General features: G+C 35.2%; 1 protein-coding gene and 1 pseudogene across 4 annotated transcripts in view; one reads left to right on the top strand and one right to left on the bottom strand.

Annotated features, from left to right (window-relative positions):
* Positions 1-12,562, bottom strand: part of SLC25A12 (solute carrier family 25 member 12) — a 183,455-nt gene that overhangs the window by 26,544 nt on the left and 144,349 nt on the right. For all 3 annotated transcript variants that reach the window (XM_082395398.1, XM_082395400.1, XM_082395399.1), the window contains 2 exons: positions 11,823-11,907; positions 1,212-1,293 (listed from right to left, as the gene is read on the bottom strand). In XM_082395398.1, coding sequence (XP_082251524.1) covers positions 1,212-1,293; positions 11,823-11,907 — 167 coding nt within the window. The remainder of the gene's footprint in view (positions 1-1,211; positions 1,294-11,822; positions 11,908-12,562) is intronic.
* On the top strand, positions 1,300-7,769 carry LOC309630335 (small nuclear ribonucleoprotein E pseudogene; annotated as a pseudogene). The gene has a single exon. The product of its transcript is annotated as a small nuclear ribonucleoprotein E pseudogene (transcript).

The raw sequence follows: 12,562 nt of genomic DNA, 5'->3' as shown, positions 1-12,562 counted from the left end.
CTCAAATCAAAGGACTAGAAAACAGAACACAGTATATATCCTCACAAAAGAGATTTTACGTAATTTTCCCTTCTTCCATACACAGCTGAAGGATCACAGGCTAGCAACCACTGGGATCCATAAACACAGCTGCTTCGGAGAGCAACTGTAATGGATTTTCAAGTCATCACCAACATTAGATAATCAACACTCAATTTCCTTTAACAACATTAAACTCTTATATATAACATATTTCTTTATATTTTCCATTAAATGCCTACATATTATACCAGTTACCTCTTAAAATAACTATATATCTACACATAGGTGGCTGCAATTTTAAAATTTAGTTTACTACAGCATTTTGGTAAATTAACCTTAGTTACAACTATAATATTGGAACCAAATCTCAACATGACCCTCCCCCTACTTACAGCATTCGGTTTATAAAAAAAAAAAGCCCAGGCTTTAGAATTTCTCAGGGACTGAAAAATTTATAACATGAATTAGAGTATTATATTTTTCAACTGTTGAAAACCAAAACATGCTTTGCAACTTCTAAAACTGAGATTGAAAAGAAAAAATAATAGTTTCAACAGTTTAGGCTTCTTTTGAAAAATCATAAGTATTTTAATCACACTACTAGGTTCTTCTCAATAAAGCAACTTCAGATTTTATACATTTTCTATGGAGAGATTTAAGCAAAAAAAGCCTCTCAAATTTTGCCCAGAAGCAGGGAAGAGAGGTTCATTTTAACAAATAACCTTCAAGTCTAGATATTCTTCAGCCAGTAAAAGATGAGGTAGTGGGGGAAACAAGCAGAAAAGCAAAGGCGAATCACTTTAAGAGGTTGTTTTATTTCATAAGGTTCTGGGATTTGTACCCCAAATCTTGATCTCTTACCTGCCCTCACTCCTAACACCAGAAACACAGTCTTATTCTCCATTTCTTCGTACTGGCTTTAACCAGTATAATTAAGGGGAGTGCAGCACGCATCCAAGACTTTCACATGATTACAGAGGTTTTGTCTTGAAGACAGACTGGAGCCAGAGGGGCCATGGCCGTGCTATGACAAGTCCTCTGATTGTAGGTAAAAATAAAGAATACTTCAGAAAGCCCTGCAGTCGTGACCCTTGGGAACAATGAACTGAACCTTTGCTGATCTGTCCCGGTCTAGTGAGATAATATTACATGAACGCAAGCTTGAAACAGCACATAGACATGTCACTCACCTCCAGCAACTGAGCCCAGAGTGAATCTGTAAGCAGACTCGGCAATCTGGAGCCAGATAGGCCTGCCTAAACCGTGAGATTGCTGTGGGGAAGAAGAAAACATGTAAAAAATTTTGGAAAAGCGTACGGCGAATGAAAAAAGCTTTAATTTGGCTGTGGTAAGATTTTGAAATAGATACTTCTATTATTAGCATTTAAAAACCATATCTGGCCAAATAGACACAGTAGCTTTTTCCCCCCATTTGCACGAGCCTATTAATGCCTCATTTATCTGCTACTACTGGGGAATACACTATCATTCTACAGAAGTGAATCTTTCAGGTAAGTAAATATTTCAGGTTTAAAATCATTTCCCCCTTCTTTAACCAACTTAAAATTTTAAAATCTTTCTAAAATGTATAAAAACTATCGCGATTCCTAAATCAGATAATATTGATCATAATTTTCCACCTCTAATGACTGAAGGTCAACATATTCATATGTCCATCAATTTCTGCATCGAGATCTAACGCAGCTGTTTGTGCTATCTTCCCACGCTTGACAACTATTACTTCTTTTACCAACAGCCTCCTAGTTTGATTTTGCCGCTTCTCATCTATCAGGGCTGGAGAAACCACATAACTAGAATTGTTAGGATTATATGTAAAACAAGGTCAAGGACTTCTCTTTTGGGCTAAAGTGAAAACCTTTAATAGCTGTTATTTCAAGGGTTCAGAGCCTTTGCCCCTTTATTTGTGGCTTTGAAGCTCAACCACTGAGGTTATCAATAGATAAGTATAGTACTTCTCACCTATGCTACCGAGCATTTGCTCTCCTAGACCTAGGTATTCCTCAACTCTGCCTACGCAAAGAACACCTGAGGGACCTTAAAATATATATCCCTGAGGCCTGGGGTTTATAAATTTTTAAAAGGCTTCAAATCATTCTGCTGTGTAGTTAGGTTGAGAACCACTGTCCTAGCCACATTTGTAGTTCTAACATAAAATCTACGTTGAAAATAAAGCAAATGGGAAAAACCTATTGTGGTTCAGAATGTTATTTCATTGGTATCCCATAGCATAAAGGACTTGAAATAATTTGTCTATATTAGTGTGTCAGTCTTGTTCTTTAATATTTTCATTATGAAAATAACAGTTATGTGTATAAACAGTCTGAAATGAAGGAATAAAATACTGCTTTATCATAAGAAAACTTGAAAAATAGCAACTTGAATGAGCTTTCAAAACACAGCATAATAAAAATGTTTAGATACTCTCACTAGAATAATTTAGAATAATTTAATGGAGAGGGACTCCATGCCTAAAATCCAAAGGAAAGAAAAAAGTAAGCTAGTCTACTCTCATTTGCTTTCATTTGTACCATCTCTTCAAAGTTCAATTAAGGAAGCTAAATATGGCAAAACCAGATATTTATAAACAATTTGGGAAGCAGCCTATAGAAAGGTTTTATCTGTCTTCCTGTTTTGTAAATTTTGCACCACAGTAAGCATCATTTCTGTTTGAACAAAAGCATCTGATATCTAAATATTTAACGTTTGATTGTGATCTCTGTAGGCAGAGATCTTTAAAAGCTCATTATGCTTGTCATAGTGTTGTGGTTCAATATATTCTATAGTGAAGGAAAATAAGTAATGTTTGATGAAAAGTCAATAAGAAACCCTTGGAAAATATGGCATTAGTCAAACACCATTACTTCAAACAAAATCACTACATATTTTATAAATGTCAACTGTCCCAATATACCAACTTTATTATAATGAAATTAGGTGAAAGCATACATCTATTACATCCAAAACTGAATTTAATACATGGAAGAAACCATCATAAAAAAGGTGAAAAACTGCACAAAGACATAATCATGATTTTGTAGGGAATACATTTTTTCCTAGCAAGTTAGCCCAAGCAACTGCATGGCCATCCATTACGTTTGATTTACATGCTGTAACAAAAGTGAGCAATTAACAATTTAATATTGATATTTTATTTGAAATCTAATAAGGGAAAGAGTAGAATATTTTAACAAAACCTTGAGTATAATCCTAATTTTGACTCATTCACAAAACAGCAAAAAATATGCCATCCAAAAAGATATTTTCTGTTCCATTTATTACTATGATAATAATACTAACTTTAGACTGTTTAGAGATTTGTTGTTCCCCAAAAGGTGAAAGTACTTTACCAAGCACTCAGGACTGTTCCCCTGATGAAGCCCTCAGGGGTCCAGTGTTTTTCAATCTTTTGTAAATAAATTCCCTTGTGAGACCATAGAAGGGTGCTTACTCTCAGCAATTTCTACCCACAGTGAGACCACACTGTACTATCTTGCCAGTCAGTCCAATATACAAACAAAGGTAAGATGGCCACACTATGGACAGGACAGATGACTTGCCAAAGGTCTCACTGTGAAATAGGGAATAAGCAGAGCAACGGCCCTTGTCACTCCACTGCATTCTCCATTATAATTGAACACTCCTGCCAGGCAAAGACTGTAAGCACTTAACTCCAATATATGATTTCATTTATAAATTATATGCATGTTTTACTGTACTAATTATATACATAAAAATCTAATATATATTATTAAATTACATATAATATACATCTAAACATACAAAAATAGAAATTATAAAAGAATGAGATGAAATAAAATGATTTTTTAAAATTTTATTTTGCATTTATTAATGCAAAACCCTTCTCGGTATCACTTTAAAATATTATATTAACTGAATATGGTTCAGTTAGTTTTTCAAATATTGATTGAACACAATGAGGGTAATGAGTTAATTCTGATTCTCTGTTTCAAAGACAATCCAGTTGAAAACAAACGCAATCTGTATCTCTGAGGTAAAGATGATGTTCAACATCACATATTTTAAAGAAATTCAAGTCATGGCATTTTGGCTTAGATTTTAAAATCTTTTATAACCAATGTGGCTGTTATACTACCTATATAGCATATGTGTTTTTAACTTCTAAAAATGCACACATAAAACTTGTTTTCCCGAAATCGAAGTTTCTCAGTCACAAAACTGGGTGAAAATAAATCCATTCTCATAGATTATGAATTATTTTCAACCATGACTCCTTTCAAAAGAATATGTTAAATTTAAAACTCACTGACTAAAAAGAGCTATGGTCCCAAATATGAATCAAGTATTGGGGAGGGGCAAGATAAGGGTATGGGCCAATATGATATCACTGATATGTGGAATCTAAAATACGACACAGGGCCTTCCCTGATGGTCCAGTGGTTAAGACTCCATGCTTCCACTGCAGGGGGCACAGGTTTGATCCCTGGTCAGGAAAATAAGATTCTGCACACCGTGCGGCACAGCAAAAAAAAACAAAACAAAAAACAGACAAAAAACACCCGACACGAACATTATCTACAAAACAAAAACAGACTCACAGATATAGAGAACAGACTTGTGGTTGCCAAGGGGGCCACGGGGTGGGGAAGGGGGAAAATTGGGAGTTTAGGATTAGTGGATGTAAACTATTATATATCAGATGGATAGAGTGTGTGGGATAGTGTGGTCTTTGTGAGCTTCCACCATGGCGTACCGGGGCCAGGGCCAGAAGGTGCAAAAGATGATGGTGCAGCCCATCAATCTCATCTTCAGATACTTGCAAAATATATCTCGGATTCAGGTGTGGCTTTATGAGCAAGTAAATATGTGGATACAGGGCTGTATCACTGGTTTTGATGAGTATATGAAACTCGTATTAGATGATGCAGAAGAGATTTATTCTAAAACGAAGTCAAGAAAACAACTGGGTCGGATCATGCTAAAAGGAGATAACATTATTCTGCTCCAAAGTGTCTCCAACTAGAAATGATCAATGAAGTGAGAAATTGTTGAGAAGGCAATGCAGTTTGTCTAGGTGTCCTTTGTTAGAAGTGTAATTCTAAAGCATTTATTCATATTGTTTTGCTCACCTTTATGTTATTACCAGATGACAATAAATGCTGTGGGATTGTTTTTATTTAAAAAAAAAAAAGGATAAACAACAAGTTCCTAGTGTATAGCACAAGGAACTATATTCAATATCCTGTGATAAACCATAATGGAAAAGAATATGAAAAAGAATATATATACGTATAACAGTCACTTTGCAGTACAGCAGAAATTAAATGCAACGTTGTAAATCAACTACACAGCAATGAAATTTTTGAAAAAACTAAAAACAAAGGGAGAGTGATTAAGAGACACAAGCTACTATGTATAAAATAAATAAGCAACAAGGATATATTGTACAGCACAGGGAAATATAGTCATTATTTTATAATAACATTAAATGGAGTATAATCTATAAAAATACTGAATCACTGTTATACACCTGAAATTAATGTAATATTGTAAAAATCACCTATACCTCAATTAAAGAAAGAATCGAGTAACCACTAATTCCCTTATTCATATAAAAGCTTTCTCCTGTGTTCAAGCACATATATTTTCTTTATATGCTCTTCCTTTAAAGAATGTTTATAAGCCCTACAAAATCCTATGAAAACTGTAGGATTATACTGTCTTTAATTCTTAGCTAAAAACATCTCTAACTATAAATACCCAAATGCCTTTTGAAAATGTCACCTCTGCCCTTATTAAACTGCATTCTATTTTTTAAAAAACATACAATATACGGTTACTAAGGGGTTTTTTTTTAGGCTTAGCTATCACTATAACTTATGGTTCACTTATATTCAGGTATGTAAATTAATATAATTAATGCTATGGATTTCATTTCATGAATATTCATAAGTAGAATGCTACTGTAGCTGTCATCTCTATTAATGACTGTGTACTGAATTTTTTAGCATTTAGGCTGAAAGAAAATCTCAGCACTAAGAATATCACCTACTGTGAGCAAATGGGCCAAAGGAAAAGGCACTCTTTTCCTTAAGGTTATGATTATGATCATGAAGGTGATATTTAACAAGATTAATTAAGTGTTTTTCAAAGCAAAATAATAGTTGAAAATCTTAAATGATTTTACACCTGCTCCCTAAGCGTATGTGTATGATAGGAAATGAGGAAATGGCTCAAGAGCTCATTGAGAGAGGAGAAAGTTCTTTTACTTTGTTGTTAAATGTACCTTATCATATAAATGAGAATTAGATAAGGCAAGATCATGTCAGTTAACAAGTCAAGCACCCTGCCCAAAGCAAGCCGCTTCATGGTGTATGCCAACCCAATGAAGAGAACTGCCTCTTCCAAATGGCACACTATTGACAGACAGAAGAAAAGGAAGGAAAAGCTGAAGTCTTTTATACTGAGCATGGGTTGTAGCGGGAGAGGGGAAGGCTAGACTTTACACCAACTAAAATGTATGACTGTAACAGCAAAATAAGCTTAGGGAAAATAAAATTCTTTCGTCTGCAAATCACATCTATGAATTTAATATGCCTGAATTTGAATTCCATACTCTTGGCCTCATAAAACAAGATTAAAACCCAAAGCTGTAATGATATATACTTTTTTCTCAGTGAGAGGTGAGGTTAAATTGTGTTAGAGACTGTAATAAGTCTTTAATTCTAATACTTTAAATGAGGTAAATGGCTAATAAATACATAAATAAAACTAGTATAGAAACCCAATCTCCTCTTTTTTGAGAACAGACTTCCATTTATGGTAAAACTATTGCAGATGACAGAGGTTAAAAGTTCTAAAAAAAAAAAAAGAATTAGTGAGTGGATTGTAACGCTTTCTCTTTACTCATGAAACCAAAGTTCTCAAGAAGGTCCATTGGAATGCAAAACACACAAAGAGACAAACTCCTATTGTCTAAGAAATGCTATATAGAAAACAGAGAGAAAAATCATTCTAATAATGTTCTGATAGAACCCAAGCCAGCTTATATTCCAAAAGTTCTTTGTGTGAGTGGTCTGTAGCTTGAATATAATTTCCCATAGAAACAAAACTTTAAAAAAAAAGTATTTATACGCCCAAGCAGGTCCATCATAGATAATTTACCCCATATAGTTGAAAAAGCAATTATGTGGTACACAGTAAAGAAAAAAAAAAGAAGTTGCCTACCCATTCTCACATTGGGCTAGATAGAATTGGTCTTTAACCTCCAAAGCACTTCATGCTTCAAAAATGTCACATCCTCTTCTCTCTGCAACCCACCTCCTTTTATTTAACCCATTTTACCCAATTGAAAATTTCCATTTTTCTCATTGGTCATCTCTATACCACAACATATTTACCCATTCTACTATGGACACTTATTGCAAATAATGCTGCTATATACATTGTTGCATGTTTCTTTTAATCAACATATGTACTTATTCCTGTTAGGGACTACACCTGGGAGAGGAACTGTCAGGTCACAGGATATATGTCTCTTCAATTGTAGTTGATACTCCCAAATAGTTTCCAAAGTTGTGATGCCAGAAGTTTCTGACAGTTCCCATTCCTCCACCTCCTAAACCACACTTGCCATTGTCAGAGTATAATATTGGCCAATCTGGACAGTATAAAACAGCATCTAATTGTAGTTTTAATGTGTATTTTTTTCTGTTTACTAATGATGCTGAACTAACCTCCCCTCCCCTCCCCTCCCCTCCTCTTCCCTTCCCCATCTGGATATCCTCTATCTTTCCCTTTTGTGTAGCCTGTCTTTTCACCCTTTCAGTGACATGTTTTAATGAACAAAGGTTCTTAAATTTAATGAAGTTCAAGTTATTAATCGTTTTCTTTTTTTTTTTTTTTTTTTTAAAGAGAATTCTTTTTTTTTTATTTATTTATGGCTGTGTTGGGTCTTCATTTCTGCGCGAGGGCTTTCTCTAGTTGCGGCAAGCAGGGGCCACTCTTCATCGCGGTGTGCGGGCCTCTCACTATCGCGGCCTCTCTTGTTGCGGAGCACAGGCTCCAGATACGCAGGCTCAGTAATTGTGGCTCATGGGCCCAGCTGCTCTGCGGCATGTGGGAGCTTCCCAGACCAGGGCTCGAACCCGTGTCCCCTGCATTAGCAGGCAGACTCCCAACCACTGCGCCACCAGGGAAGCCCAATCGTTTTCTTTATGACAGGTATTTTGTGCCCTGTTTGTGAAATCTTTGCTTATCTCTTGATTATGAATATAATCTCCTATGTTATCTTCTCTAAGCTCTCAAGTTTAGAACATCCCAACTGGAACGGACTTTTGTGTATGGTATGGGGTGGGAATTTTTTTTCTATACGATATACATCAGTCATAATTTTAAAAAAATACAACGTAGAATTTCAGCCGGCACAAAAATTTTAAAAGCAAAACATTTCAGGCAATAAAGGAGAAAATACAAAGATATAATTCTTCCTCACTTCCCATCCCCTTCCACCTAAGGAAAGTGGATGAGGGTGGATGAAGGAGTCGTGTCATGTCTATATTTGATCCCAACTTTGAGTTTGCTCAGATAGCTTTCTCATATTTAACAACAATAACAACAACTATAATAGCAGTTAACATTTATTGCATGCTTAGTAGGTGTAAGTGCATTAACTCATGTAATTATCACAATAACCCTATGAGATGGATACTACTGTCTCTTCTTAATAAATGAAGAAACTGAGAAAGGAAAGATGTTACATAATCAGTCCCCAAGTTCTTAACCTCTGCTTCTCTCATAACTTCTATTTCTGAACTCACAGATTCTCCATCATGCACATGTGTTTTCCTAACAACTTTCATAGACTGAGATAACTACAAAACATGGCTTCCTTCCTATTTTTTATCTAAGTTTCAGGTAAATTCCTATAGAGGAACACTCTACATACAAAATGTAAATAATCATGTATTCCTAGTTTGGTAGTATAGAAAAAATAAGAGAATCAAAAATGTCTTCTGGAAGTGACATGGAAACAGTTATGGTTAGCACTAATGTAATTCTGTGGCTTAGAGAATTTTAAAAAACAAGTCAGTCACTAAAATTGAAGTCTATATGGCTGCCTTAGAATGTCTCATAAATCTAAAATACATTAACTGAAAAAAACCTGTTTCTAGACTGAAAACTGCAGAAAGTTTATTACTTTGTTTGCTATAATAACTTAGGCATATTTTTATATTATTCTCCTTGGGTCCTAGCCTATATTCCTTACATAGCTTTTAATGCTACAAGGAAAAAGGAAGATACATTAAAATTTTTGAAAAAGAAAAAAATCTATTGATTCTCATAACTTTTACAGAATGCAAGAACTTAAAGGATTCTTAGAAATATCTGCAGGTACTAATTTTACTAAAGGAGAAAGAGAGGCCCACAGAAACTTGTACCAGATCCCAAGGACAGTAAAGGTCAGAATTACAATGGATGTAACTAGGGATATTAACTTGAATCCCTCTTAAATAATCTTCATAAATCTATTTCTATGAAATTCTAAAAATTATTTATGACTTGAGTTTTATTTTCCCAGGTGTTGTTTTTACCCTAATTTACAGGAAAAAGATAGATTTAAAATCTTCATTTTATTTCTCTATTCCTAACCCTCAGCAATAAGACTACCCAATCTAGCTGATATGTGAAAGGAAAAATAATATAGTCTCTGACCTTCCTCCTTTGAGACCAATGTAAGAACACCCAGGATCTCTACATGCTCTCTGGAGACTGCAGATCCCTGTGCCATCCTACTGTTAGAGCAAAGGCAGAAAAGGCACTCTACCACCATCCTGGATGCCAATCAGAAACACAGGGTACGAAGAGATAGTAGTGGTTTTTATCACTGCCCATTTCCTAAGTATCTGACAAGAGCTTTGAGGCCATCCATGCCAGCATAAAAAGCACCAGTGCCGCCACTGAAGGCAAATCATCTTTGAATCTGTCTTCAAAACAATTTCCAACAGTATCAGAATTACATCACCTTCCTAAGGAATCAGAAATATGAGCGATGCAGACTTAGGGCGCCAAAGATTACAAAAGCAACTTTCATTTATGGCCTCCAGGAAAATCGCTAGGGGCAAGAAAGGCGGGTAAAACAAAAAAGAGAGGCAGAAAGGCTTAGAAAGGAAGAAATGAGTGGGGTTTTTTAATTCATTACACTGTTTTTAATAAGCTAAATGAGATATTCCCCAGTTACAAATATTAAGGACACCCCCAAGGAAAGCTCTATTAATAGACCTGTAACACTAAAAAATATCTCCTTTTGAAATGCAATTTTTCATACTTCAAGAATAAATTTTTATAAATGTGTACTACAAAATATAAAATTAAATTCAGTAAGAACTCTTTAAATATTTCAATACATCTCAAATTTTAAATAATTTTATTAAATTTTACTATAAATCAATGAATTGGAATAAATCCATCTAGTTTTTTAAAGGATCTGAGAACGTGTAACGAAAAGAAACTTTGATGTCAGCAGATAAGAGTTTTTTGCTACTAAAGAGGCTAAATCACAGTGGGTTACAGATATATTTTAATTTACAGGAAGCTTTATTACACACCAAACAAAGTATTAACATAAAATGTAGATATAAAAGCAATTATTTTCCATTTTCAATTTACTTACCTGACTACAAAAGTTCTTGTTTATTATACAAAGAAAAGCTGGAAATTCTAATTCGTTTCAGAGGCAGAACCATCATTCCATGGACTTCAAGTAGAAGAAAGATTTGCTACTGAAACTTCCCACAGTGAACCACACTTATATACCTAGATCTTTCACTAGCACATGTGGCTATTCAGCAGTGTGGTAGCAGTAAAGAAAAAGCAGACTTGGTCTCTTTCCATGGCATGCCCATGTAGCTTTTTTCTCTCTCTTCCTGTCTCCTGCCTTCATCCTCCCTCTCCCCACACCCTCTCCATCTCTCCTAGCCTCATAGGGCATCACAGCCTCCTAAAGAATCATGAGGGACACGGGTCTCATGTGTATTAGACAAGGACTAGCCCTCCTATAACCCTCACCCCCTCCCCACCAAAACTATATGACCACTGCTGCAACTGAGGTTCCCTCCAAATGCTCCAGAAGTAGGGCTTCAGTTTAAATAAGATTTTTAAAAAACTGCTCCATTACACTATTCAAGGTAATATCATGGGGTTTATTTTCCTACCAAGACAGTATTTTTGAAACCAGAAATAAGACTGCATTAACTTTATAGGACTCAGAGCTATTGTTTTTATCACTCAAACAAAAAACTAATATTATCAAAAATGTAATAATAATCAAGGTTTTCCTTCTGGTTCATTAATTAGTTTTCCTGTGTTACTGTTGTAATCTATAAGACACATTCTCAGTGAAAGATTTATTTCAGTAAAGGAATGTTTTGTATTTTAAAAACCCTATAAATATCAGTTTAATGATACAAAATGAACTTAACACTTATCTTTAAATGTCACTAGACAAATGAAAGGAAAAAACTGCTACTCCTAGTGGGAGGGAAGCCAAGCCCATGTATGTCTGCACTCTTATTTTCCTCATCTTAATAAGCTAAAAGAAAAAACCACAAACATAAATCTAGTTGCTCCATAAAATACTCCGTGAGGGTAGGAGTAAAAGTTCTATAAAGGTAGTCTTTGAGCTAAGTAAAGTCTTTCTGTAAAGCAGTTTTTAATTTTCATAGATTCAGGAGCCTAAGGCTGTCATGTACATATTACTTCGGCATTTTTGAAGGTGATTCTGTTTATGATACTCCTCCTACCTGTCTCTGAAGTTCTGCCAGGTTGTAAGGTAAGGCCGCCTCAGCCAATGGGGCTATTCTCTCAATATCTGCCAAAGTCAAGCGCCTTCAGGCAAAAACACAGGAAAGAAAGAACTGTTAGATACCGACAAACTTCTCATACTAAGATCATCTTTCTTCAGAAAAAAAGAAGGTAAAAAAGAACTATGGTTTAAAAATAGTATTTCTCTATTCACACAGATCATTTTAGGGAGAGAAAAAAAAAGCTTCAGACCCTGCTTGCCACACAAAAAGCAAAAGACTCTAAAGAAATAATGTGGAGTACACAAATTTAATGACTCCAAAGACAGATAATAAAATTAAAGAAATAATTCTTGCCAGAAGCAAAGTATAAACATTGACAGTTCATACACACTAAATATATTCCTATAGCATACATATTTAATGCATAAGTGCAAAGTCTCTTGAGAAGGATAAAAATAAAAGTGATAAATACCGGTTGCCTTTAAGGGGAAAAGGGAGAAGGGTAGAAGGGAGACATTTTTACGGCACGCTCTTTTATAAATTTATTTATTTTTGGCTGTGTTGGGTCTTCATTTCTGTGCGAGGGCTTTCTCTAGTTGTGGCAAGCGGGGGCCACTCCTCATCGCGGTGTGCAGGCCTCTCACTATCACGGCCTCTCTTGTTGCAGAGCACAGGCTCCAGACGCGCAGGCTCAGTAGTTGTGGCTCACGGGCCTAGTTGCTCTGAGGCATGTGGGA

Source organism: Balaenoptera borealis, assembly GCF_965194805.1.
Source record: "Balaenoptera borealis genome assembly, chromosome: 6".
NCBI classification, from domain to species: domain Eukaryota; kingdom Metazoa; phylum Chordata; class Mammalia; order Artiodactyla; family Balaenopteridae; genus Balaenoptera; species Balaenoptera borealis.
The sequence above is the reverse complement of the archived record's forward strand: the minus strand, read 5'-3'. Positions and strand labels throughout refer to the sequence as shown.